Source organism: Nothobranchius furzeri, chromosome 5 (assembly GCF_043380555.1).
Source record: "Nothobranchius furzeri strain GRZ-AD chromosome 5, NfurGRZ-RIMD1, whole genome shotgun sequence".
NCBI classification, from domain to species: Eukaryota; Metazoa; Chordata; class Actinopteri; order Cyprinodontiformes; family Nothobranchiidae; genus Nothobranchius; species Nothobranchius furzeri.
The window spans coordinates 69122008-69149913 of record NC_091745.1 but is presented as its reverse complement, the minus strand read 5'-3'; the positions used below and the strand labels follow the sequence as shown (position 1 = coordinate 69149913).

Genomic DNA, 27906 nt, shown 5'->3' with positions numbered 1-27906 from the left:
TTGGAATGTTAGGTTTATCAAAAGCATTTTCTCCTAAAAGCTGTTGGCCTTTTCTTTATGTATTGTGTAAGAGCATCAGAATTTTATGGCTAACATAAAATGATGATAATTTGAGTTTATTTTTCATTACGTATAAGTTAGAATTTGTGAATTTTCTTAAATAAAATAAAAACCAAATAATAAAATAATAATATAGATGATGATAATTGTGTTTTTCATTCAGTAAAATTCAGTATAAAAACACTTTATAAAAATTGCTCTACTAAAATAAGATATAATAATGGTGATAGTGATAATAATGCCTTTTTAATGTTTTCCTGTTGTGCAGGGAGGTGGTGGACTCTATGGTGCAGCACTTCAAGGTGACAATCTTTGGAGATCGCAGGCCTGTCTATGATGGGAAGAAGAGTTTGTACACAGCCAACCCACTGCCTGTGGCCCCCACAGGGGTGAGCTGGAACGTTGACCCCACCAACCAACCACGCCTCTAAACCCGCCCTCACTCCTTTTGCTTTGCCCCTCAGGTGGACCTCGATGTCACTCTTCCGGGCGAGGGCGGGAAAGATCGTCCCTTTAAAGTTTCCATCAAGTTTGTGTCTCTGGTCAGCTGGCACATGCTCCACGAGGTGCTGACTGGCCGGAGCATGCCTGAGCCGCTGGAGCTGGACAAGCCCATCAGCACCAACCCAGTTCACGCTGTAGACGTGGTACTGAGGCACCTGCCCTCCATGAAGTGAGCAGCTTCTGGGTTTCCTCTTAGCAAACCCAGTTTTTGGTTTTTCATAGCGGGACTAATATCACCCCTCTGATCCAAACGGAAATCAAACGCATCTCTCACTAGCTCCCACCAAACACCACGCTATCTCACTCTACATATCGCTCTCCTTGGGCCAGGCCGCAGATACAGACACAATACTGCCAGAGTTGTAATGAAACCGCCTTTCAGAGTGATATTAAAAGGTGTTTTTATCAACACCTTTCCTTTAGTGCCGCTCACAGGGGCTGCAGGGCCTGATATTACACCGGCATCATGACAGACAAGTAAAATGTGGCCTACGTATTATTGTGTCTTTTGTGCAGATGAATAAGAGGTTGATGGGTGCAGGCGGTGCCACCACCCTCTCATTTCACTGAGCTGAATGTTCACACTTTGACCCACAACCTCCATTCTATTCTTTATCTTATTTCCTGTCCTTTATTATGTCTCTGGTCCTCGTTGCTTTCCATTTTCCCACTAGTCTTGGTGTTAAACCGCTCTCTCCCTTTAGGTACACCCCAGTCGGCCGTTCCTTCTTCTCGGCCCCTGAGGGTTATGACCATCCTTTGGGAGGAGGGAGGGAGGTTTGGTTTGGCTTCCACCAGTCTGTGCGCCCTGCCATGTGGAAGATGATGCTAAACATTGATGGTAGGAGGCTCGTTGTCTTCAACATTCTTATCAACATAAATAAAGCTCTTCATATTTAGGAATATTGTCCAGTGAAACTGAAGATGGGTCATTATTGTTTAGAGGCTTGCACACACAATTTTCACAGCTGAGGAAATAAGATTTTAATAATTAAACGACTATAATTCAGATACATGGAGCTCCTTGCTACAGTTTTTATTTTTATTTTTGTAAGATATACGTAACGTCATTAATGTTTTGCTTGAGGAAATGTAATTGCTGCATAGAATTTTTCCTACAAGGGTTTCTTTTGGCGGATTCTGTTTTAATGTTATAACTACTGTTATATAAATGTCATATAGAGCTTCCTGAGTGGCCTCTGTTTAAATAAATGGTTTACAGGCAGGTCAGGTCACAGCTCTTCTTTATATCAAAATGTAGTTTAAAAAATAAAATTTTTTACACTTTTTATTGTGATTTTTATCTTAAAGCAACTTTTTCATATTTTTAAATCGTATTCTTGAGCCAGTATGTGCTAAAACGACCCTTTACAGGGTTAATGAAATGCCATTCAGACCCTACCTCCCTCAATGGCCAGAATTTTCCCATTTGCAACTTCAGAGTGCCAGGCCGCCACCTCTGGACTTAGAAGAAAATGAGCTTGCATATGTGGCGCAGCAGTCTGCTTCCATCGTGTTTCCTGCATGTTTTCGATCGTGAACACAACTAATTTGTTTAATTTAGTGATGAACACTCCTGTTGAAACTAGTGAAGGCTGGGGAGACATTTCAGCTGTTAAATTAAGGTGTTAAAAAGACAAACGTACAGGGAGGAGAAAAGTTTCAGTTTTGCTTTGACCACAGATAATTAATGACGAACACTAGGGGGAGCTAAGAGGAAGCTAAACCACCAAGTGTGCCTTTTAAAAGGTGCAATGAAACATATTTTACTTCTATTTCTCCTTCTTCTACTTTTACTTCTACTTCTTCTTACTACATTCTCCCAAATTACAATATTTCTTGCAGTGTAGCTAACTAAAGTTAAGTTAAAGTCCCATTAGTTGTCACACACACTGATGTCTGTGCGAAATTTGTTCTCCGCATTTGACCCATCCCCTGGGGGTGAGCTGCAGGCACAGCTGCACTCGGGAACCATTTAGTGGTTTAACCCCCCCCCCAATCCAGCCCCTTAAAGCTGAGTGTCAAGCAGGGAGGCATTGGGTCCCATTATTTTCAGTCTTTGGTAATAATGGATAAAGTCCAGGAATCGAACCCTGATGTCCAAGTCTCAGGGCGGGCACTCTACCGCTAGGCCACTGAGCTGGTCATTTAATGGTGAAGTCGTCATTTCAAATACAACCGCTCTCTTCCTTTCACGACTAAAGTCGTTAATTGTGCCTTTTAAAGGGGCGGGCCTTGGAAAGAACTCCCGCACTTTGATAGTAAACCCCACAGCTCTAAAGCTGTTTTCCATTCATGTGTCACACATCACGTGATCAGAAAGCAGACAGTCTATGAATAAGGAGATTTCTTCGGGGAGGCCGCTATGCCTAAAACGAGGTGCTAACCAGAAAAGGCTTCTGCAGCTCACACTTGGACAATGGATTGTAAAAGAATGGAACAAGCTAGATACGCGCTGATTCTTCCTGATGTAAGAAGCGAGTCTACTCTTTCTTTTGGTACTTTTGGTGTTTACATGATCATAGAGCACAATATTCTGTGACTTTTCAAAAATAGTAAAAAATACTCAAACACTGGCAGTCAGGGGCTTTCTGATCAGAAAACAGCGGACAGTGAATGGTTTAAAATCCGGTCAGATTTGGCCACTAGATTAGATTAATTTAAAATGTCATATTTGACTCGGAATTCCTTGTGAAGAAGCATGATGTGAAGCAGGGTTGCAGGGATTAACCGGTTTGACTATTAACTCACCGTAAAGACTTCTCCAACACCGCCAATATAAAAATAAAAGACAACAGTGCAACCAGCAGGGACAAAAACGACAGCCAAACTGAACGCACACACACACAGTAGAAGCATGACCAGCAACAACAACCACCTAGGAAGCCCTAGAAGTCTCCTGTTTCAGAATATTTTAGATTCCCAAAGCTGCTAATGGAGAAATTCGAGACGATGACTCGTCCATCTGCAGTTGGTGACTGAACAGATTTACCAGCAATATTAAAACAGTCCAGTGAACAAGGGTTCATTCAGTAGCGTTTTTCTGCATTTCGCCAGTTTTTATCAACAAGACTTACGGCAAGCCATTTTAACATTTAATCAACATCTCTGTAATTTCTGTTCTACGTAGAAATAATATAATTTATCATTATCCTAATAATGCTCTTAGTAATAAATTTGGAATTGAAATATGAGAAAGTAGAAGTTATTTTTAGGATATTCATAATAATAGTGGCACTAGTTGGAATTCTGCATCTTATTTTATTAAGGCAGTGTTGAATTGAATAAATGTCATGTTAACCCGAACCCTGACCTGGTGTCACCAATTTAACCTTTTTGTCTTTTTACAGAAACTCTAAACAGGCTATTAGGCACATCTAATTAAGGGTATTTTACAAGTTTTAAACTATAATGAAAAATTTACAGAGATGACTTTATTTTTACAAATTAATTTTTCTAAGCAAAATCTCTGAAACCTTTATAGAATTATGAACTTCATCAATACTTTAGAGAGTGTGTGTGTGTAGGGCTGCAACAAACGATTATTTGGATAATTGATTAATCGGATGGGGTCTCGACACGATTAATCGATTAATCGGATTACATAGGGACATTTTTAAAAACTGCTAGGGAAACGTTATTTTTCTCCTTCCTTCACTTTATTAAACACAACATTATTAGAAAACAGTTCAATAGCAGAAAAACAACATGCCATCACCTAAATTGTCTTATAAGGTGTATAGACAGAGACCCTAAGCTACACCTATCTGTGACCTAAAATGCTTGGTCCAAGTTAAACAGCTTAAAGAGCAAGTCAACCCCTACCAGAGTCTAACTCCACTCCCGCTTCATGTTTGAAAAATGCAACACATGCTGTTGCCTGGCAGACCGAGAGGGCGAAGCCGCTAACAAATACACACACACTCAGGCTCACGACAGCATTGTGACATCATAATGTACCAGTTTACATCATAGCATACTTCTTAGCCAATAGCGGTGGCAGATTTAAATTAAAATACAGTGCAGAGTTTTTACCTGACAGCGGCACAACACTGCCAGTTTTAGGCAGAATATTTAAATTTTAACTAAGATGCACTGAAGTGCCAAATTATTGACGACACGTGTCTGCAGCACGATTAGACACTCGTTTATTTAGTTTATCAGCAAAAAAAAGTTTATTTGGGGTGATTTGCTCTTTAAGGGCAATTCTCATCTGTTTTGTTTGATCTCATCTGTAGACATTTATTATAATTGGGGATGTCAAACAACTAATTTTTAAATGTAATTAAACATAGGCTGTGAATTAATCAAAATTAATCACTATTTCCAAAAATGACTGAAAAATACCAAATAAAACAAAAGTAAATGAATGCCATCCTCCTTGCGATGATGCCCTGGGCAACTGCCATAAAGTCACATCAAGAAATGCTGCTGATCATTCCAATGATCCCAAATAGACTCACATTAGGCCACATGAAAGCAACTGAACCCAAAAATATATTAACCAGTATATAACTGCACTCTCACACAACACGCCTGCAGCAACAGTTAGGACTCCTCCCTCCCTTTTAAAAGCGTTTTTGCTCCTGAGGACATTGTGGTTGTAAAGCCACACGCTAGTAGTCTGGCCCTGGTGTGATCAACCAGTTTCTGCGGGAATGTGACGGCGGAACCGGTTCGCAGCGAGCCCCCCCCCCCCCGCCTATCTAATAGCGTCGCGCTTACAATTTTATAGACTTTTTTTAACGAGCTTAGGGCATGTCTAGCCTGTGTAATAATCCGGGGCTTGGGTGAATCACTTTTGAAAAGTTTTTAACTTACCCGGACACAGAGCTCTCTCCTTCCTCGCTGATGATTCCGACATGCTTGTGTTTAAGATGCTGCATCATCACCGTAGTATCCCCGGGCCATGCTGTCTGACCTACAAACGTTGCATGTCTTCGCCTGATTTAACTGAAAATGCTCCCAAACTTTAGAAGTTTTTACTTTTTTGGGGTATTGCTGCTTCCGCCATGTTCCTCTTACAAACACCTGCCGGCTCTCCACCGGTCTGCGCGCAACGGCGGGCAGGAGGGGAGGGGGCTTTTGGAAGAGTTGCGCAACACAACGAATCGATGACGCAATTCGTTGCCAACGCTTTTAGTAATCGATTTTCATCGAATTTATCGATTCGTTGTTGCAGCCCTGTGTGTGTGTGTGTGTGTGTGTGTGTGTGTGTGTGTGTGTGTGTTTTATATATGTTAATACAGATGTGAAGTTAATTCATGTAAATAAATGCCGTAATCGTGAAACCGTGATTATTTCTCAGACTACAATCAAGCACCAATATTTAGTTGCAACCCTAATTTGAAGATGATTACAATGTAAAGGTTAATACAATGTTAGATGAACTGCTGATGTATTTTAAATGACTAGAAGTGTTTAAATATGGCAGAAATGAGCCTTTTTAGCAGTGATAAAAATGTCTTTTAATTGTAATTTGCTCCAAATGTGGAGCCAGTTCTCTGTTTTCACCACCAACGCACCGGCTTCACTCCCAAAATGTTGTGCTTCAGGAGCAGAGTCTGCAACGCCAGAGCCACGAGCTGTAGATGTGTGTGTGTGTGTTTGTGTGTGTGTGCGCGCGCGTGTTCATGTGAGTTTTATGGATTCCAAACCAACTTTTAAAGTCTAAAACAACTTTGGTTGAAAAGCAGGAATGTTCACTTATTTTAGTTGTATGGCAGCTGTTGCTGTGGAAACGGAACAAAGCGTGTGTGTGTGTGTCTGTGTGTGTGTGGGTGTTGGGTGGGTCAGGAGCGTAGCTATGTGGGGCATTTCCTTGAGACCGCTTTTGTGTTGCCCCAAGTGCTTAAAGTCTCCGTCTACTTCTGAGTTCTTCTGATTCTGTCTTTGTCTTAATTTCCCGCTCTTTGTAAATCAGTTGGCCACCCCCTTGGCCTCATGTCTGTGTCTGAGAGGAACTTCAAAATGTTTATAAACCACTTACTGTATTATCGTGTAGCTGAATCTACGTATAATACGCCTGTTTTTTAACAAACCCTGCGCCGGAGATTCTGGTATTGGGGTGTAATTACCGAGATGAGAGCTTTTAAATGTCTTTACATCTCTACGTGAGTAGAGATGAAAGCTTGTGACATGGGAGGACAACTCGAAATGACTTTTTTTAAATGCAAGACTTCTGATGAAGATCAAAGAGTAAGTCATTAAAGATAATTAAGTGATAATTTAGCAGTAAAGTTCTCATCCTATTCATAATAATGCATCATCATTTGGGGGGATTTATGCTATAGCTTAGGCTCATTACTAGAGGATAATTCCTTCATGTTCGGATACGTTGAGGTTGTCTTTTTGAACACAGAAATGATTCTGGATTTTTGTCTCATTTTCCAGTCTCTGCCACAGCCTTCTATAAAGCCCAGCCTGTGATCCAGTTCATGTGTGAAGTCCTGGATATCCACAACATCGACGAGCAGCCGCGGCCTCTCACAGACTCTCACCGGGTCAAATTCACCAAAGAAATCAAAGGTGAAGCAGAAGGTGTAGCGTCTGCCTGCTCCTGGGCTCTACCTCCGGTTTAAGCGTGTGTGTGTGTGCGTGCGTGTGTGTGTGTGGGGGGGGGGCATTTTGGGTTGGATTAGCCTGAGCACATGGCAACAGCAATTCAAGAAGATATGTGTTCCTTCCAACACGTTTCATGCTGTTTCCCAGGTTTAAAGGTGGAGGTGACACACTGTGGAACAATGAGGAGGAAATATCGAGTTTGCAACGTGACCCGGCGGCCTGCCAGCCATCAAACGTGAGTCAGCCCTCTTGGCGTGCGAGGGAACAGACTTGGGGCTGTGCGTGTAATTTAGGGGCACACATGTAATCCCCATCACCACTAAAGATAATTGCCTACTCATCTAACAGTTATGCAGCCAATGTTAGTCATCTGTTACTGGAATGTTCTGCTGCTGCTGGTGTCTTTATTCATTCACGTATAATATAGTCAACATTAAAGGGGCATTATGGAAGTTTGACAGCCAAAACATGTATAGAAATAATAAATTTCTTCTTCATACATTCTCCTGCAGTGCCCTGGTCCTGTAGAATGAGCCCTGGCATTTTTACTGTGATTGCCTGTTTTTCTGTAAAATCACAGAAAAAGAGAGATGCTCGGGTCGAGCAGCTCTCTTTTTCTGTAAAATCACAGAAAAAGAGAGATGCTCGGGTCGAGCAGGCTGCTTCATGCTCGTTCACGCTCAGGCATAGCCCGTAGCATTTGCTATCAGTAGCTTTAGCAGCAGAGAGAGAGGTAGTGCCAACTCAGCGACTTTGTCGCTGTTCCTAACGCCTAGTGATGAACCTAGCTACATTTCTGAGGACCCTTAGCTACTTTCTGTAGAACTTTCTTCTAGATATTTCCTGCAAATTAGCAACAAAATAGCCATTTTCGCTTTGAACCGTTCTTTGGTTTGACGTTGTTTCAGGTGTTATCAAGGATATAGAAGTTACAGATACTATGAATGTTACTGGTGTGTAGCTCACCTTGTAAGATGTCTGACTCTCATGCAGAAGACCTGGGTTCGATTCTGGGTGTGAACATAGTTCATTTAGAGTTTCTTTTTTACATTAATGGTTTTTTTTTTTTTTACAATAAGATGCCCAAATTTTTATTTGATACTTGCCGAACGGCATTGAATTCACAGATAAAAAAGACGTGGGTTCAACTTTCATTTTGGAGCAATTTTTCAAGCAAGGGAAGGGAATGATCTGAGCATGCAGGAGGACTGACCCATCTTAAACCTTAGTCGGCTGTGCTGAAGAGAAAGGTACAGAACCAAATTATTTCATTAGCTGCTCATTCTCCTGTCCTCTGGGACACACACACACACACACACACACACACACACACACACACACACACACACACACACACACACACACACACACAAGGTACTGTTTCAGCTGTTATTTTCGTTGAGTGTGCATGTTCAGCATGCGCGCCTCGTGCACGAGCCTACTACTGAAGCTGCCGTTACGCTTTTGGCCTGAGGGGGCGATCGCGAGCATAAAAATTCAAAAGTCCGAAAAGTCCCTTTAACAACATAAAAATTATCATTACTCGGCCCGTTCTACAGATAGTGACCTAAAATGTGGCGTCCTATTAGATAAAGGTAATCTCAAACAATAAATTGGGAGATCAGTCATGGTTTTATTTAAAAGAACTCTTAAACGGCCAAAGTCTTTTAACATAAGATGCTTTAAAGCTCTGATCTGAAATGAGGGACATGCTATGAGCGTTCTTTAAAGGAGTTCTGCGTTGTTTGTCAAGTCCAGCTTAGAATTTATTTTTATATTTATTCATTATTTTCTCATTTCAGGTTCCCTCTACAGCTGGAGAATGGCCAGACTGTAGAACGTACAGTAGCCCAGTATTTCAGGGAGAAGTACACCCTGCAGCTCAAGTACCCACATTTGCCCTGTCTACAGGTGGGCCAGGAGCAGAAACACACCTACCTGCCTCTGGAGGTGAGAGAAAACGAGCTTTGATGTCATCTGACATTAACCTTTAAACAAAGTCAGTTTCACTGTAATGAAGATGGGATTGTTTCTGTGTGACCTGTTGCTAAGTAATAAAATAAAATCCATTTTTTAATTTTATTTATTTATTGTTTGTTTTTTTGCAGGTTTGTAACATCGTAGCTGGTCAACGGTGCATTAAGAAGCTGACAGATAATCAGACCTCCACTATGATTAAAGCCACAGCTCGCTCTGCACCCGACCGGCAGGAGGAGATCAGCAGGCTGGTGAGTTTTCAGCTGCATTGTTTTTCAACACAATAGAAGCATTTTTTTAAATATAAAAACTAGAAAGTTCATAAAAAAAAAGCAAAATCTACAGAAAGATGAGCGCTAAAACAGAAGAGCATAAATGCAAAGATAAAGCTGAATAAAATGAGTAAAAGCCTGAAATTTTATGGGGCAAATTTCATTACAAACAATTTTTAACTGGTTTTTAAAAGAATCAACATAATTAGGGCAATGCAAAGTTGAGAATATAATATTTGAAGGTAGTAGCATTTATTTTCTTATATAATCACCTAATGTGTCTCTAATTTTCTGTTATTACCAGAGGCATGTCTGCGTGTGTTTACATTGCATTTGGTAATGACTTTTCAGATCTGCACAAAGACCGAAAAATAAACCATAATGAAAATATCAGACCAAATGACTTTAAATAATAATAATTGTGGTCCTCTGGCCTCAGTTAGCATTTAGCTTATTAAACCGCATCCCTCTAGCTGCTTTCTAAAACAGAAAATGATTGGAGCACACTACAGCACATGTAGCAGACTGTTTTCATGCACCGCTGGCTGGGAACTGACAGCACCAACCAATAAGCTTGGATTCTCTGAACTCAATAAAAAAAATCTTTATTACATTCCCACATCATGTGAGAGGCTGAATTGGGTCACTTTCCTTATCTTTTCCTTAACAAATCTAAAGTGATAAAAATCAACCGCCTATACCGGGTGACAATGAATTTTCTTCTAGATTTGGTTAGAGGAAGTAGATTTGTGTATACAAATACACACTTATTATTGTTTTCTTTTAGCAGGGTCTTTTTTTTATTAAACTTTGAACTTCTTTTTTTTTTTTTTAAACCGAACAGCAACAAACCACCAGCTACACTGGATCAAACTCAAAAAGACAAAGAAAACAAAACAAATCAAAACACAAAGATCAATCTACAAAAGAAATAAAAGAAACAATCACAAAAAAATTATCCGAAGGCGCGCTGATAAAATCTAACATACATGATGACCAAGCAGCATAAAATATCCCCATCGAACCCTTCAGTCTGTGCCTAATTTTTTTTTTTAGATGAATGTGCCAAAATTTCACAGACCCAGTGACCATATGCTGGTGACTTACAGTATTTCTATCTGGACAATATAAGTCTTTTAGCCAATAAACAGCAAAAGGTGATCATGTCCAACTGGCGTGTGTCCAGAGAAGCCTCCACCACAACCACTCCTGAACAAAGCAGTCCAAGGGTCTGGTCGCTCAGCGTACCACAAATCTTGAAGAGTGCATCAAAAATAGACCATCAATATCTCTGTGGATTCAGGCAAGAAGAACAATTATTCTGGAGAACATGAGAATTGTTGCAAGTGACCGTTTGTAATGTTCACATGTCTGGTCCATGTCCGGCTTCATTTTACGTTCTAGTCTGTCTTGTACCAATGCAAAAGGTGCACCACTTTGAAATGAATAATACTCACACAAACAGGATTCATGAATGTTCTGTAGAACCTTGTGCGAGACATTCGATAAGTCGAGTTGTGCATTTGAAATTTGGCCTCCAGTTGTTCAAAAGATGCAAATGTACCATCAATATATAGTCCTAAAGAGAGCGTATGGTTTTAGTGGCCCACCCTTTAACCCTCCCACTGTTTTTATGGGTGACCCCACGAGGAAAGTTGACCATTGAGCAGGATTGATGGTTTATCCCTTGAGGTCCACGTGGCAGGGGTGAGGTGGTGCTCACTCCTCACCCCTGCCAAGTGGGCCTCAAGGGATAAACCATCATTGCTGCTCAATGGTCAACTTTCCTGGCGGGGTCACACCCATTAGGACAGTGGGAGGGTTAAAGGCTTCTTCAGAAACAGAAGGAATTAACATATGATTCTTCAACACAGGGGCAGTGGATGATAATTCAGTGAAACCAAAAGACCGTCTACACTGATTTCAGATCCAGCTTTAGTTGCCTGTAAGCAATATATAGTCTATTAAATAAGATGCTTGGATTTGAACTCATTTTTCAGTTGTTCAAGATCAATTTGTCAAAGGGTTTCTGACTTTGGACTAGGACTTAACGACACTGGGGTAACTGGAAAAAGCTGACAATGTCATTTTTTTCTAATTTTACGAAGTTTTCTGTGGTAAATTGTTAACAGATGACTTAAATAGCACTTCAGGTTATTCCACACTCTTGCCATCAGGTGAACTATTAACCTGTTTTCAAGTGGTAAATTACATTATTTCAAGTCAAATCAACAGTTTTTTGCAGCATGAAAACATAATTGTAGATACAGTAAAAACCTTTTTTCTTTTTCAAAACCACGTGTCCAACTCACTGTTTAAAGCCTCACATCAATGGCCGTAATGGTAAATGACCTGTATTTAAGATAGCCTTCTGGGGTTCTACAACCCCCCAAAGTGCTTTACAACACAACCAATCATTCCCACATGCAAATTCAGAGCAACTGGACAAAATAGACTTTTTACACTCGGAAGGGTCCAATTAATGGAATCAAATAAAATAGTTGGTCCACAATCCAACATAATATGCGGCTAAAAATCTTAGAAATTTCCTTCAACTGCGTCTTTCTTGTCAGCATCCTCATCCTAGCTTCAAACTTTTGATCGACATCTTGCCTGATCCAACAGATAAAGCGTTTACCTATTAACACAATTGGCCGATAGGTCAAAAGTGCTGTCCCCTACTCTCATAATGACAACCGTAATAGACGTACATTTTGGTATATCACCCACCTGTACACATATGCACATTGTGATGTCGGTGCTCAAATGGACCACTGTGCAGCTTTACTATAGACCAAATGGTAATCGTGGATTTACTTGAATAAGATGATGTTTTAGTTTGTAATAAACAAAATGAGAATCCTCACACTTCAATCTGCGATGTAGGAGTTTATTGGTCAGGGACCTTCATCGGGACAATTCCTGATGAAGGTCTCTGACCGAAAGCTTGACCAATAAACTCCTACATCGCAGATTGAAGTGTGCGGATTCTCATTTTGTTTATTCCACTTTTTGATCCAGCACCTTTTCCCAGACAAGTGGTGAATCCATCTACTCTAGTTTGTAATACAAAAGTTATCAGATCACTACTTTTGTGTTTTTATTACAGCAGTTGGTGATTACGTTCACTAAGCATATAAAAATAGTTTTTTTTCTGTAGAGGATCACAGTGCAATGAGAGTTTATTTACGAAGACCACATGGTTTATCCGGTTATTCCTGCAGCTGGGTGTCTCATCAGCACAGTTGGTGTTGGATTTTAAAACTCTCTGATTGGTGTTTGATGAACACAGCTGAATATGACCTCGGGGGCCAGTATCCTGCATGTCTTTGCTCCAACACTTATGAGTCAGTGGTTGATTCACCTGCTCTGCCACTCAGCAAGCTCTGCAGAAGCTTGTTAACACATTCACTGCCATTGACGACTAAAGCCGTCATTTTAGATCCAACCGTTCACTGCCAATGACGACTAAAGTCGTCATTGGCATTTTTTTACTGTTTGAGCATCGGAACGAGCCCCCGCGCTGACAGAACAAACATCTCAGCCCTGAAGCCGATCTTCCTCCGCATACGTCACAGATCACATGATCAGGAAGCAACACATCTATGTTTTTGGAGATCGTTTTGGGCCGTTCCTGTAAAAAAAAGTGAGGCGCGAACCGGAAAAGCGTCTGCCGATCACAATTCGACAACGGATTATGAAAGAACGGATAACGCTCGAAACACGCGGCTTCTTCCTGATGTAAGAGGTGAGTCTCCTCTTTGTTTTGGTTGTTTTGGCGTTGACATCATCCTAGCGCACAACGTTCTGTGACTCTTAAAAAAAACAGTAAAAACTGTGAGAAACGCTGGCAGCGAAGGCCGTTAGTGATCAGGAAACGGCTGGCAGTGAATGAGTTAATCACCTTCTGATTGAAATCAGGTGTGATGACGCAGGGTTGAAACTAAAATATGCTGGGTAGCGGCCCTCGATGGACCAGGGTTCCCCACCCCTGACCTAGATCCGTAAACACCAGCTGGTGGAACTGATTGTATTTAGAAACTTTGTTTTATAAATTCAGCTCTAGCTGGTCCACTTGTGCCTTGACCAAAACTTTAATCCGAAACGGGAATATTTTTTTTCCCCTGAGTTTTTCAGTATATGATGAACTTTTAACCTGAACGTCCCCCGCCTCCTTTTCCTTGCAGGTGCGCAGTGCCAACTATGAAGCCGACCCATTTGTGCAGGAATTCCAGTTCAAAGTGCGCGACGAGATGGCTCACGTGACGGGGCGAGTGCTACCCGCCCCCATGCTGCAGTACGGCGGCAGGGTGAGCAGCGAGCACTTTCTGGTACCCTTCTTTTAAATCACGCCCATTCTCTCTGTTTGTCTGACATGCTTTCCCCTTCTGCTTGTGTGGGGAACTAACTCACTGGCATCTGTTTGTTCAGGATTTGTTTGTTCTTTTATTTGCCTTTTTGTCATTTTGACTTATGGTTGAGCCTCAGTGGTGCTGCCTTTTATCACAAGTTAAAAGTAGATTATTTCAAGTGGCACAAAGGTTCATTTGGAGAAATACAAATTATGATCATAGTTGAATATTTTACAAAGTCTAAAGAAGCAGCTCATTGAGACTGAACTATAATTTAGATTAATACTTTTTAGAATGAGGAATATTTTGATCCCGCATGCTTGCATTATTTAAACTGACACTCACTGGCCACTTTATTGGGTTCACCTTGCTAGTACCGGGTTGGACCCCCTTTTTCCTTCAGAACTGCCTTAAACCTTCGCGACATAGATTCAGAAAGATACTGGAAACATTCCTCAGAGATTTTGGTCCATATTGATATGATTGCATTATGCAGTTGCTGCAGATTTGTCAGCTGCACATCCATGATGCGAGTCTCTCATTTCACCACATCCTAAAGGTGCTCTATTGGATTGAGATCTGGTGACTGTGGAGGCCATTTGAGTTCAGTGAACTCATTGTCATGTTCAGACAACCCATTCTGAGATGATTGGAGCTTTATGACATGGATCATTATCCTGCTGGAATAGCCATCAGAAGATGGGTACACTGTGGTCATAAAGGGATGGACATGGTCAGCAACAATACTCAGGTGGGCTGAGGCATTGCAACAGTGATCAATTGGTACTAGGGTTGTCACGGTGTGAAAATTTAACCTCAGTTAGTGTGACCAAAATTATCACGGTTTTTGGTTTTATCGCAGTATTTTTTAAAACGTGTTACATTTTCAGACACCTAAATAAACCCTGTATGTCAGGAAATATTGTCCTCAGTTTGTGTCTAAATTTTGCCTAAAATGTGTTATTTTGTAATTGCGTTGTTTATTTGTTTACATTTTTCCCCTTTAGCCTTTAAAATACCAATATTTGCCCATAACTTCTTATTTTTTGTCTGTTTGATGTCATTATTTTAAAAATATTAGATCAGATGATACTCAGTACTCAAGTAGCCTTCTAATCAGATACTTTTTTTACCCTTACTTGAGTAATAAACCCTATATCAGGAAAATATTGTCCTTGGTTTGTGTCCTTCTAGTGAGCTTTGCAGATTTGGGAAAATGTCATCAGGCAGTAATCATTGTTAAATTCATAATTATTCTCGGAGAGAGACCAACTCTAACTCTCCAACCAACAATAATTGTCCAATTTAGGTGAGCCTGTGTGAATTATAGCCTCGGTTTCCTGTTCTTCGCTGACTGAAGTGGCACCTGGTGTGGTCTTCTGCCGCTGTAGCCCAACTTTCAAAAGGTTCAACGTGTTGTTTGTTCAGAGACGCTCTACTGCATACCTTTGTTGTAACAAGTGGTCATTTGAGTTAATGTTGCCTTTCTATCAGCTCAAACCAGTCTGGGCATTCTCTGGCATCAACAAGAGTTTTTTGCCCACAGAGCGGTCACTCCCTGGATGTTTTCCCTTTTTTGGACCATTCTCTGTGAACCTTAGAGATGTTTGTGCGTGACAGCCCCAGAAGATCAGCAGTTTCGGAAATACTCAGACCAGCCCGTCTGACACAAACAACCACGCCACGTTCAAAGTCACTTAAATCAGTGTTTCCCAACCCTGGTCCTCAAGGCACACTGTCCTGCATGTTTTCCATGTTGCCCCTTTACACACCAGCGTCTCCCTGGTGCCACACACCTGACTTAAATGAATGAGTGATTAACGGGCATCTGCAGCACTTAATGTCCTCCGAAAAAGGCAATGTACTGTAAATCAGGTGTGCTGAAGCAGAGACATGGAAAACATGTAGGATAGTGTGCCTTGAGGACCAGGGTTGGGAAGCACTGCCTTAAATCACCTTTCTTCCCCATTCTAAAGCTCAGTCTGAACTCCAGCGTATTGTCTTGACCATGTCATCATGCCTAAATGCATTAAGTTGCCACCATGTGATTGGCTGATTCGCTGATTAGTAATTTGCGTTAACGAGCAGTTAGGCAGGTGTACCAAATAAGTGGCCAAGTGAGTGAATGTCGTACGCACCTTAATGCATCACATATGCAACAAATGTTTAAGGATGATATTCAAACTTAGTTAAGCTCGTTCTTCCTCCTAGAATACTTCTAGACGTGTGTGTGTGTGCGTGCGTGTGTGTGTGCGCGTGCGTGTGTATGTGCGTGCGTGTGTGCGTGTGCGTGCGTGCGTGCGTGCGTGCGTGCGTGCGTGTGTGTGTGTGTGTGTGTGTGTGTGTGTGTGTGTGTGTGTGTGTGTGTGTGTGTGTGTGTGTGTGTGTGAGAGAGAGAGAGAGAGAGACAGAGATTCTAAGTTTGTGCTAATGTAGGCTGGTGTACACATGTTGAGAGTGGGATGTCGTTTCAGAACCGCACCGTGGCCACGCCCAGCCACGGGGTGTGGGACATGAGGGGGAAGCAATTCCACACCGGGGTTGAGATCAAGATGTGGGCCATCGCCTGCTTCGCCACACAGAGGCAGTGTCGGGAGGAAATTCTCAAGTGAGAACCTTTCTTTTGATGTAACACCTGATAGGTGATGATGCCAGTGCGCCCCAGGGCAGCTGTGGCTACGTCGTAGCTCATCACCATCAGTGTGTGAATGTGTGTGTGAATGGATGAATGATGCACTGTAGTGGAAAGCGCTTAGGAGTCTTTACTCTGAGAGGCACTATACAAGTGCGGGTCATTTACCATTAAAATAGACTTGAGCATTTTAGAAAACATTTAACCTATACAACGCAAACCCTTTTCTTGCACCGTATCTGCAAAGATTTGTATATTTTTCTGTAAGAAGTCAAATAATTTTTTTTATATTAAATTTTGGCGTACTTATGTTTCTGAGCAAAAAATATATCTAATGCATCAATTTTTAAATGAGAAAAATCTTAATTTGAGAACTTTCAATGTGTGTCTGTGAGAAACAGCGTAATACTCATTCGACTGTAAATTTCTAAATCCACGTCTCTGCTCGTAGAAGCTAACTGTTAGCATTTGGAACTCCACAACATGGCGGCAGTCATTCAGAGTGGTGCTTTGTGGAGATAAAACATTGTTCAATTTTTTACCCAAGGAAGAGGGGCGAACGATATAAAAAGAATTAGTCCATGGATGACAAAAGGGTTATTGAAAGCATGCAAAAAGAAAAATACCTTGTATAAAAAACATATGAGGAAGAGAACATTTGAATCGGAAAACAAATATAAAAATTAATAAATATAATAAAACAATGTAAAAAAATTATTACAGAAATTTGATTGAAATACAAATAATATGAATGGACTATGGACTGTGTTAAATCAAGCCATTAATGAGGATTTTAATAGAGCTGTTTTCCAAGATTATATAATTGACAGTGAAAAAACGACAAACATGATCACTATTGTTAATACCTTTAATGACTATTTTGTCAACATCGGACCACAACTTGCCTCTAAAATATCAAAATCAAATAGTGACGATGACTGTACGAATACATATAATAATGCACACTCTTTATTTCTATCACCAACAAATGAAAATGAAATCATCAAAATAGTCAATAATTGTAAAAATAAAAAGTCTATTGATTGCGATGATCTTGACATGACTATAATAAAACAGGTAATACTTAATAGGGCAACGCCTTTAACCCATATCTGCAATTTATCTTTTATAAGCGGAGAGTTTCCCAAACTGATGAAAACGGCAAAAGTCAGTCCAATCTATAAAAGTGGAGAAAAATATCTGCTCACTAACTATCGGCCGATCTCTATACTTCCTCAGTTATTAAAGGTATTGGAAAAACTGTATGTGGAATGCATGAATGGTTTCATTGAAAAATACAACTTACTCAATAATAGTCAATATGGATTTAGACAGATCAACTGCTCTTGCACTGATAGTTCTCATAGAGGAGGTAACTGAAAAAATGGATCGTAAAATGTGTTCTATTGGCATATTTATAGACCTCCAACAGGCCTTTGATACAGTAGACCATGAAATACTTTTAAATAAATTACAACAAAATGGGATTAGGGGGATTGCATATAACTGGGTTAAATCTTACTTAACCGACAGACAGCAATATGTACAGATAAATGATCACAGGTCAAGACTCAGAAATACAAATTGTAGAGTCCCTCAAGGTTCAGTCTTAGGACCAATACTGTTTCTTCTTTATATAAATGGTTATATGCAGGGTATCATCAAAACTCAAAATCATCTTATTTGCTGATGACACCACAATATTATGTTCAGGTAGAGATCTTCAGTTACTTGTGACAGAGATGACAGCAGAATTAGAAAAACTTAAAGACTGGTTTAAAAAAACAAATGATCTTTAAATGTATCAAAAACAAAAATGATGCTGTTTGGTAAACAAACTAAAGACATTGAAATCTGAATCAAAATGGACAACAAAGAAATAGAAAAGGTTAATGAGTATCAATTTCTGGGAGTGATACTTACTCACAATATCAGCTGGAGATCTCGTATACATAGCATACAAAAGAAATTGGCAAAGAACATTGCAATTATGAGAAAATGTAAATTCCTTCTGGACCACAAAGCTCTACTAATCTCGTATTACGCATTTATTCTCCCCTATCTTAGCTACTGCACAGAGGTCTGGGGTAATACCTACAGTATCCATTTGGAGGCAGTATTTAGACTTAAAAAATGCTATTAGGATTGTACATAATGTTGGTTTCACAGACCATACTAATACACTTTTCATGAAGTCTAAAATCTTAAAACTTGAAGATCTAGTTAACCTAAAGTCCATGCTAATTTTGTACAAAGCAAGACAGAATCAATTACCAATCAATATTCAACAGCTGTTTTTTGATAGAGATGGTGGATACGATTTGCGGGGATCAAATCATTTCAAGGTGGTATGCACCCGCACAACCCTCAAACCTCACTGCATATCCAGAAGAGGTGTTTGGAATGGTTTAGATGACAACTTACAGACAGTATAAGATGACCGTTATTGAGAAATATGTTGAGAATATGTGATGGAAAAGCTTCTTGGTTTTATTCTGACTGTGTGTTGTTATATAAAAGAACAGTACAAAATATAAAATTGAATAACAAAATATGCATGAAAGGTTCATTAACAAAACATTTACTGTCAAAAAGTCTAATATTGTAAATAGTATAATATTGTAATGTGGGATAGGTACACATAAGCTTCTTTGCCTAAGCCTACTCCATTTGAGCATTGTTGTTGTAATGTTGTGAAATTTGAAAGAATACAACAAATGTAACTGCACAATGAATGTGCTAAATAAATAAATAAAACAGCGGAAGAGTCACTGTTCTGTTAGCCAATCAGAGGCGAGACATTTCTATATCGTGAAAATTGATCAGTAAAAGTTGTAATCTTATTGTTTTTTGACCGTCTGACAAACTTCTTGTCCCTTGAAACAGGAGCGCCAGAAAACAACTCGCAGCATTCATTTATACTAGGGACCACAGCGGATGACTCCTTTAATGCAGTTTATGATTTTCACAGGTTTATGTGCTTCCATCCTTTTAAACGTCATGTAGGGGTTTCACAGACCAGCTGCGTAAAATCTCGAAGGATGCTGGGATGCCCATCCAAGGCCAGCCGTGCTTCTGTAAATACGCCCAGGGCGCAGACAGCGTGGAGCCCATGTTCAGACACCTGAAGAACACCTACGCTGGACTGCAGCTCATCATCGTCATCCTGCCGGGGAAGACTCCAGTCTATGGTCAGTGAGCTGTTAAAACACGAGTATAAAGCTTGTAATGAATTAGATTGCTTGTTATTTAATGAGCCATAAGGCGTGGGATTCCATAGGAAATCTGAAATCCACCTTTCGGATCTGTGAGTTTATTTAAACCAGAAGATTGGACATTTTTTTTGCAGATTAGATAACCGCTTCGTATTCACTCAGAGACAACAGAAGAGAGAGAGAGTCGAGTTTAAAAGTTAAGAATTTTAGTACCAACAAATTAAACTAGACTGACTTCAAAACTAAATGTATGGTGTAACTAAAGTGGATGAGACGGTGAATGGATGACGTGTGATGTAATCAGAACCAGCAAATCCGAAGAAGCGATTAGTTCTGACGGGAACTGAAGGTGTTGTTTTCGCATTAAGCTTTGCTTCGAAGGTCCATAAACACACGAGACACCATTTGCCGGTCTACCTACCCTGAGCGGAAGTCCCCGTCTAGATCAGGAGGTGTAAAGGTCGAGCTTGACCTTATGGAGCTGGAGCCTGTAGAAGAAGCCACGGCAACCGACCACCCGTCCTGGGATACGTCCGGGTCACGGCAATTTGTTGGCGTCTGGTGAGACCCAAGCCTGGGTCTTGATGGTTCCGCTTTTGTTCTGAAAGGAACTGTTGCCGCAGTTGGAATAGCGACGAATTTTTCTTTTCAGCTTGTCGTTGGTTCTTTCGGTTGAAGAGTTATAGATCAGGATTGGCCACTCCGTCACTTTCTCTGCAATGCTTTGAACTGGCGTTCGAGCTGATGTGGCAGTTTTATACTTCGGATGTTATGGTTTATTGTCGAATGGAAAAATTACCAAACACCATCAGAACCACGCCTCCGTCAGATCTGTAAGATTCTGATTGGATCAGTGAAAGTAATGTGTCATGTCTCTTTAACGCTACATGAAATGAGTCCTGTTGGAACATTTAAAGTCACAGTACTTATTATATTCTATAGGATTATAATAAGGTAATTAATATTTTGATTTCACAGATCGGTCACATCTTATTTATTGACTTAACACTTTGATGGATTAGCTTTATTAAAATAGAGTTCTTTGATTAATTAAAAGAAAAGAGTTCATTCTTCTGTTGAGCTGAAAATAAGCAGGTTAGAAGCAAATGCATGAGACCTTGAGACCATATCCCATGCAGACTAGTCTTGAGCAAAGAAGGGGAAAAAAAAAACAGTCATTCCGTTCCGGTACACTCTTTACAAATAGTTTTGATTAATTCCTCACAGCTGAGGTGAAGCGTGTGGGGGACACTCTCCTCGGCATGGCGACTCAGTGTGTTCAGGTGAAGAACGTGGTGAAGACGTCACCCCAGACCCTCTCCAACCTCTGCCTCAAGATCAACGTGAAGCTGGGAGGCATAAACAACATCTTGGTGCCTCACCAACGGTGAACACTCCTCATCTTACGTTTCAGAAGCAATGTTCTGGGAATATTTCTTTCATGCTGACGTACCTCCTTTTGAATTTGACTTTCAATCCGCAGGCCGTCAGTGTTTCAGCAGCCAGTTATCTTCCTGGGAGCAGACGTTACACATCCACCAGCTGGAGATGGGAAGAAGCCCTCAATTGCAGCAGTTGGTTTCATCTTTGTCCTTTTTCAAGCACAGCATTGATGCTTCAAAGACATCACGTTTCATCTTCCTCCTCCTCACTTACGTCATTCAGGTGGTCGGCAGCATGGACGCCCACCCCAGCAGGTACTGTGCCACCGTGCGCGTCCAGAGACCCAGGCAAGAGGTCATCCAGGACCTGGCCTCTATGGTGCGAGAACTGCTCATCCAGTTCTACAAATCAACCCGCTACAAGCCCACCAGGATCATTTTCTACCGCGATGGAGTCTCAGAAGGCCAGTTCAGACAGGTCCGCTCCCACTTTTTTCCACCTTTTGCTTTAATTTTCTTCACCAGGTAACATTCTATGTAGCAGATGTTTTTGCATGAGCTAATCTGACACGGTGAGGAAGTAATTTCCTGCTTTTGAAAGTATTATTAATTGAATTTCTCCTAGTTGACGTGTTTTGGTAATCAGAGCTCAGTAGCTGGTTTGCTAGAGGCCTACATGTCGTTGTTTTGAACCGTGTGGTCCTGATTGTGTCAGTGGCTGAAATAGTGGCAGCAGCTGCTAGCTGGGCTTGTTCTCGTGCCAGTGTCAGGAAAGCTGCCCAAACCATGGTGCTAATTTGTTCTTGGATCAGCTGTAATATTCTCGGCTTTATGTTCTTGCAGACTCAGAAATCTGCATGATGAAGCTTGAACCATGCGTTGTAAAGGTTATGTTTAGGGTGTGCCAACACCCGTATGTTTGCTTTTAATCTCTTATCTTCTCATCAGGTGCTGTACTACGAGCTGCTGGCCATCCGGGAGGCCTGCATCAGCCTGGAGAAGGAGTACCAGCCAGGCATCACCTACATTGTTGTGCAAAAACGCCACCATACACGCCTCTTCTGTGCCGACCGCAACGAGAGAGTAAGCTCCCACCTGGAATATGCCGAGATGTATTGGTGTTACTCAAGCAGCTTCATGTTTCAGAGCTGTTTCTCCATCCTGTCTGAGTGAGGGACGCAGCGTTGGGGACCTGAATTCTGTAGGTTTACCTCAAATGTTTTTAGTCAAGGATGCAGTGACACTACTTTACATGTTGTTGAGCTAAGAAACGCAGTAGGACTAAGTTTTTCACAAAAAAAATTGAAAAATTGACGCAAGACAGAAAACGACAACCAGGATTTTTGGCGAGAGGGACACGTTGCAAGCATCAAGAGAAGAACTGCACGGATGGATAATTGGAAGTGTTCTGATAATCTCATCGTCGTGACATGCAGCACATAAAAGGTGCAATACATACCAAATGTACTTTGCTCCAGCGTTGTCCATTTTTTCAGCCATTTTTCTAATCCTGCTTTTACTCCGTCTGTTTCACTCCCGACAGCATTTGTTTATGATTTGTTTGACGCTATAGGCTAATTGGAAAAATTTCAACACAAAAGGGTGCACGTTCCCACCTACCTTCGCGAAGTCAAATGCACTTCATCCAAAAATTGGACGTAATTTTTTTAATGCATGTAAATCGCTAAAGGCAAACTGGTTCTAATGGTGCTGAAGCATCCAGATAACACGGTAGGGACCTGAATATCTGCACGTAAAGGAGCTGATCCCAGTAACTTACTGAAGTGACGAGATCGTGGAAGTGGTCTTCTGATAATATCGCCACAATGTAGCACCATCCAACAGAGTACGCAACGAATGAGCTGTGCTGTTGCGTTTTTGTTGTTCATTCCTCCAGCCGGTCCATTTGTTTACTATTTGTGTTGCTATAGGCTAACCGGAAGAATACAGACCCAAAAAGGAATGTCGCCACCGACTGTACCAGAGTACATGTAAACTAGGATGAAAGCTCCCAGTTTAGTTACTTAGATCATAGATACACATATAAATACACTGAAATCCCTCAAAAAATCCCTCTGAGGGCCTCAAATGGCCCTTGGGTAACACTTCGAACACGCCTGGTCTAGACTTACATATCAGGGCTTACAGCAATGGATAGGTGAACAGTTAAAATGCTCCCTAAGTTTTCCGTTTGATCAGTGCATCTGTCATTGCTGTGAAGAGATGGAGGGTTTGCTCGAGTTATGCAACCAAGACGAAGCCATTTTCTGTTTGCACAATAAGTACAGCTAATGGTCTTCTTCACTTACCTGTGGTTGATTCGGCTGCTAACCCTCCTAACCTCTGTAATTGCCTTTGATTAAAGCAGTTAGACCAAACTCAAACCAAAAGGTCTGGACTGGCACTCAAGGTCTCCGGAGCAAAACCGAGTCAGTAATAACCTTATTTTCTCCACAGGCACTCTCATGCAGAGCATTACGCTCTCAAGGGCTTTATGATTTTAATTGGTTGTTTAGCGAAGAGCTGGGTTGTTCTTGGAATCATTTCTTTTTATTTATTTTCATTTAATTATCTTTTACTGGAGAAACCTTTGAATGCTTAGCGGGTTGTTTTTGTTTGTTTGTTTATCCCGATGAATGTTATGCTTTAATTGGGAATGACATCCATTATTGTTGCTCTGAAAGGTCGGACGCAGTGGAAACATTCCTGCTGGTACTACTGTCGACACAGACATCACGCATCCCTACGAGTTTGACTTTTACCTCTGCAGTCACGCAGGAATACAGGTTAGAACACCGTGTTCCCTTTGTCTGCCTTTTAAACCTGCTGCTTTTTCATTTGTAATCCCTCCCTACGCCCATCAGCTGTATGCCTCTGCAGAGCTTTTGTGCTTTTTCAGATTTAAATCAAATGCATTTTAAGATTATGTGCTGAAGACATACAATTCTAGACATTATATATTTTTTAATTCTTCAGTCAGAAACTAAGCGAGCGGTGGTGCAAACACACATTGAATATGTTATGTTTTAATAAAACGACTTTTTTACATTGCATCTGGAGCTGATGTTGCTGCAGGAGTAGCTCCTAAATGCACATCATATTCAAGAGAATAGCTTATTTTCATTCTTAATAAAAACACCCAAAACATCCAGTTGGGGCTGGGCGATATGGCCTAAAGTCAATATCACGATATATTGAGGATTTCACCTTGATAACGATAAATGGACGATAACTACAGCTATGTGCAGAAATAAAAGTTGTCCACTAGATGGGGCTGTCACGTGTATTAATTCAGTCACGTGACTCAAGGTGGTACAGCTTCTTAAAGGGACACTAACGCTGCCAACCTACACACATCTTTTCATTTTTTATTATCAAATTTATTAACATGGGAAAAATTATCACAAGAGTCAGAAATGTTGATAACGATAAATTTTCCATTTATTGCCCAGCCCTACATCCAGTTATAATGAGAACAGTGAAAATTGAGGATGTTCATCCAGGTTCAGGAGCTCAGAGGGGTCCACATTGAAATGGCTTATTTTTGCGTTTATTGTGGAAAATTTTTTACTTTTTTCATGACATTTTGAATTAGCATTCAGCACTTAATCATTTAGTTTTCGCCTGAGTGGCTAGTAAATGCATGTCTCCCTTCTCCCATTACACTCTCTCTGCAGCTCTGTTATAGTCGTGTTTCAGTTCAAAGAGTCGTCTCAAGGCGCGTGCGTCACAAACTGAAACATTTTACTCGAACCTACTTAGTGCATTAAGTTCAGTTCATTATGCCAATTAGTTAGAGGTTTCCTATATAAGAAACCCAGCAGGTTGCATCGAGTCACTGACTTGTGCCAGTGACTCGATGCAATCCTCATCCTAAGCAAGCATGTAGCGACAGTGGAGAGGAAAACTCCCCTTTAACAGGAAGAGCCCTCCAACAGAACGTGGCTCAAGATCAGCGGTCTGTCACCACACACACACACACACACACACACACACACACACACACACACACACACACACACACACACACTCATTAATACCAAGTAATATTTATAGCTTACATCTAATTTAGATCTATTATAGGTTTTTGCTCATAGAAAAATACTATAATAATATTCTGTTAAAGTAAATCTCCCATCTTTTGGGTGAAAGTGGTTATGACTGAATGAATTCTTCCCTCCCAGGGCACCAGTCGGCCCTCCCACTACCATGTACTTTGGGACGACAACTGTTTCACTGCTGACGAGTTCCAGCTGCTCACCTACCAGTTGTGCCACACCTATGTGCGCTGTACCCGCTCGGTCTCCATCCCTGCGCCTGCCTACTATGCTCACCTGGTGGCCTTCCGCGCCCGCTACCATCTTGTGGATAAAGAACACGACAGGTGAAGGGAGTAAACAGCTGTCTAAGCTCCTAGAATGTTTTTTTTGTTGTCGTCCATCTTTGTGCACTACAACCGGACTTTTCTTCTCTCTGCAGCGCTGAAGGCAGCCATGTTTCTGGTCAGAGTAACGGTCGAGATCCGCAGGCGCTGGCCAAAGCTGTTCAGATTCACCACGACACCCTGAGGACCATGTACTTCGCCTGAGCGAACAACTCTCTCTCCAACCATTACCCCCCTTTAACACACACACACACACACACACACACACACACACAGCCATGCACGCCTGGCTTGCCAGTAAAGGAGTCCTCATAGGTGCATGCCCACCCCCCACCCCCCACATGCCTAGTCAACACGGACCTGACACTGTGCAGAGGAAGTGAGGAGCGAGGGGAGACGGCGCCCCCACACTGGACTGAGGATGCAATCGCTGCTTTAAAAACAAACCAGACAGAACTCAGCACTATTATGCAATATTGAACCAGCCAACTAGTTGATTTCCACCCTCATCAGGCCCCTCTTCAGCACCCCTCCTGCTTGTCTCTGTTATTTGTGACCCTGTGGTTGTTTTTCAATTTTATTTTTGACCCAGAACTTTTCCTTTCCTTTAGCACGGACATTTTTACTGGTTTGTATCACTCTGCTCCCTTTGCCATTTCTAGTACCTCGAGTCGGTTTGAGCAGCAGCACTTTTACATTCTTTCTGTTTTACTGTAGTTTGTTGATTCGCCCCTCAGCTCTGAAACAAGTACGAGGGGTTTGGATAGATTTTGGAGTTCAGTTTTACAGACCACAGGTCCTACAAGTTGCCACTTTTTTAAATGTTTCCTCTCGTTCTTCTCTCAGTTCTCAAGATTTAGTTTTCTTGCCAGAAGACAAATGTTTTTTTTTGTGCACACTGCCATCTGTTGGCGACGAGGTATAAATGCCCCATAGGAGTCACAAGGATCAGTTTAGATTATTTTTTATTTAATTATTTTTCAGTAACCAACAGTTCAGTAGTTGTGTTTGACCTGGGGCTGTTTATATTGGCTGATATATCAGTTTTGCTGAGTCACAACCGTCTATGGGGGTTCGTTTTAAGTATAACACTGTTTTTAATCTACCCGTTTTTTTCTGCATTATGTGAAACATTTTATGATTCTACATTTTTTAACGAATTTATTATGTAACCTTTTTGTTTTTTAAGTTCAGCAATCACCACCTATTCATTTCCTCGAGTGCTTGATCGTATGTTTCCCTCTCGTCTTTGAGACGGCGGTTAGAGATGGTGTCAACGGTTTCCTTTTAGTGCAATAACCAGTCGAACGAAGGGAAGAGGATCTTAGGGGACTTGATTGACTCATAACGGTTAAAGCGAGTGTCCTCAGAGTAACGTTCTGCTGCTACCGAGGAACGTTCATGTTTTTGCTTTCCTTAACTGTTAAACGGTGCAACTAAAGTTTTATCAATTTCTCTGTTTTTATTTGAAGGATTTTTATGCACCCCCATGGTTTCAGCGTCGGATCGGTGATTTCACAACTCTCGATCGGTCGCTTGCAAATGAGGACTTGTTGTTTTTTCTTTTTATCTTTTTGTGATTGAAAGAACAGCAACGCTTTTAGCCTGACAGCAGCTAAGTAGAGTATTATGGTTGGTAGTATTCAAGTGCCTGGTAGAAACGTTTGATTGTCAAAAGTTTAATTTTTTTCTGATCACAAATTACATTTCCGAAATATGAGCAGAACATTTGGCAGCAAGAACGTTTCACCTGATGCCTATCATTCTGAGTCTCGTCCTTCGTGTGCTGACTTTACATCTCAAAGCAAAAGTATTTATTCTATTTACCTAAACCAGGAGCGTTTGGCGTTTCGCTTCAGAGCTGCTACAGTCGGTTTGTTGAAAGGATTTACGGGGCTCATGGGCACGGAGTTTGCCAGGTTTTAAACTGGGGTAGACCGATATTTCGGTTTGCCGATATATCGGGCTGATATTTCACATTTTTTATATATCGGCATGGACCGAGCACTTCCCCGGGTAGCCCCGTGCTGCTGCAGAATTTTATTTAAAGGTATATTTACTTTCCTGAATTTCATCTGCATAAGAAATGCTCCAAAACTTATTTTCAACTCAAATATATTTTTTTGTATCAGTTTTGAACATTCAATACTTGGTCACTAAATAGATTTGTTTGATTAACTTTAGTCTAATGTCTGATTTTAACACTGAGCAGCGCACAAAATAACGATTTAACAGTTGGTTAAATTTAAAAATGGATCAGTGGATTAGGGCTGGGCAATAAATCGAAAATGTATCGTCATCGAAATTTTGGAGTCTATCATTTATCAGTAAATTCAGGAATAAAAATAACTGAACTATGTGTGTGTGGGTTGGTGACATTCTGTCCCTTTAAGAAGCTGTCCTACCTCACAAGTGACTCGGCTATTATATGTGACAGCCCCATCTAGTGGAAAACTTGTGTTTTTGCGCATGCATGTAGATGTTATCCATTTATCTGTATTGAAATGAACTCCTCAATATACCGTGATAGATTTTAGGCCATATCTCCCAGCCCTACAGTTGAT

General features: G+C 41.0%; 1 protein-coding gene across 3 annotated transcripts in view; it reads left to right on the top strand.

Annotated features, from left to right (window-relative positions):
* Nucleotides 1-25694, top strand: part of ago3a (argonaute RISC catalytic component 3a) — a 50609-nt gene extending 24915 nt beyond the window's left edge. The window contains exons 3-19 of one of the 3 annotated variants that reach the window (XM_015950036.3): nucleotides 329-449; nucleotides 525-733; nucleotides 1269-1405; nucleotides 6958-7092; nucleotides 7276-7363; nucleotides 8931-9078; nucleotides 9237-9356; nucleotides 13565-13687; nucleotides 16204-16337; nucleotides 19368-19552; nucleotides 20804-20963; nucleotides 21060-21150; nucleotides 21242-21436; nucleotides 21907-22041; nucleotides 23643-23744; nucleotides 25143-25342; nucleotides 25438-25694. In XM_015950036.3, coding sequence (XP_015805522.1) covers nucleotides 329-449; nucleotides 525-733; nucleotides 1269-1405; nucleotides 6958-7092; nucleotides 7276-7363; nucleotides 8931-9078; nucleotides 9237-9356; nucleotides 13565-13687; nucleotides 16204-16337; nucleotides 19368-19552; nucleotides 20804-20963; nucleotides 21060-21150; nucleotides 21242-21436; nucleotides 21907-22041; nucleotides 23643-23744; nucleotides 25143-25342; nucleotides 25438-25546 — 2392 coding nt within the window. In that variant the 3' untranslated portion in view covers nucleotides 25547-25694. Of the gene's footprint in view, nucleotides 1-328; nucleotides 450-524; nucleotides 734-1268; nucleotides 1406-6957; nucleotides 7093-7275; nucleotides 7364-8930; nucleotides 9079-9236; nucleotides 9357-13564; nucleotides 13709-16203; nucleotides 16338-19367; nucleotides 19553-20803; nucleotides 20964-21059; nucleotides 21151-21241; nucleotides 21437-21906; nucleotides 22042-22104; nucleotides 22160-23642; nucleotides 23745-25142; nucleotides 25343-25437 lie in introns of those variants that run through there. The other 2 variants (XM_015950035.3, XM_054740983.2) reach the window with 2 other exon arrangements.
* Nucleotides 25695-27906: the final 2212 nt, after the last annotated feature.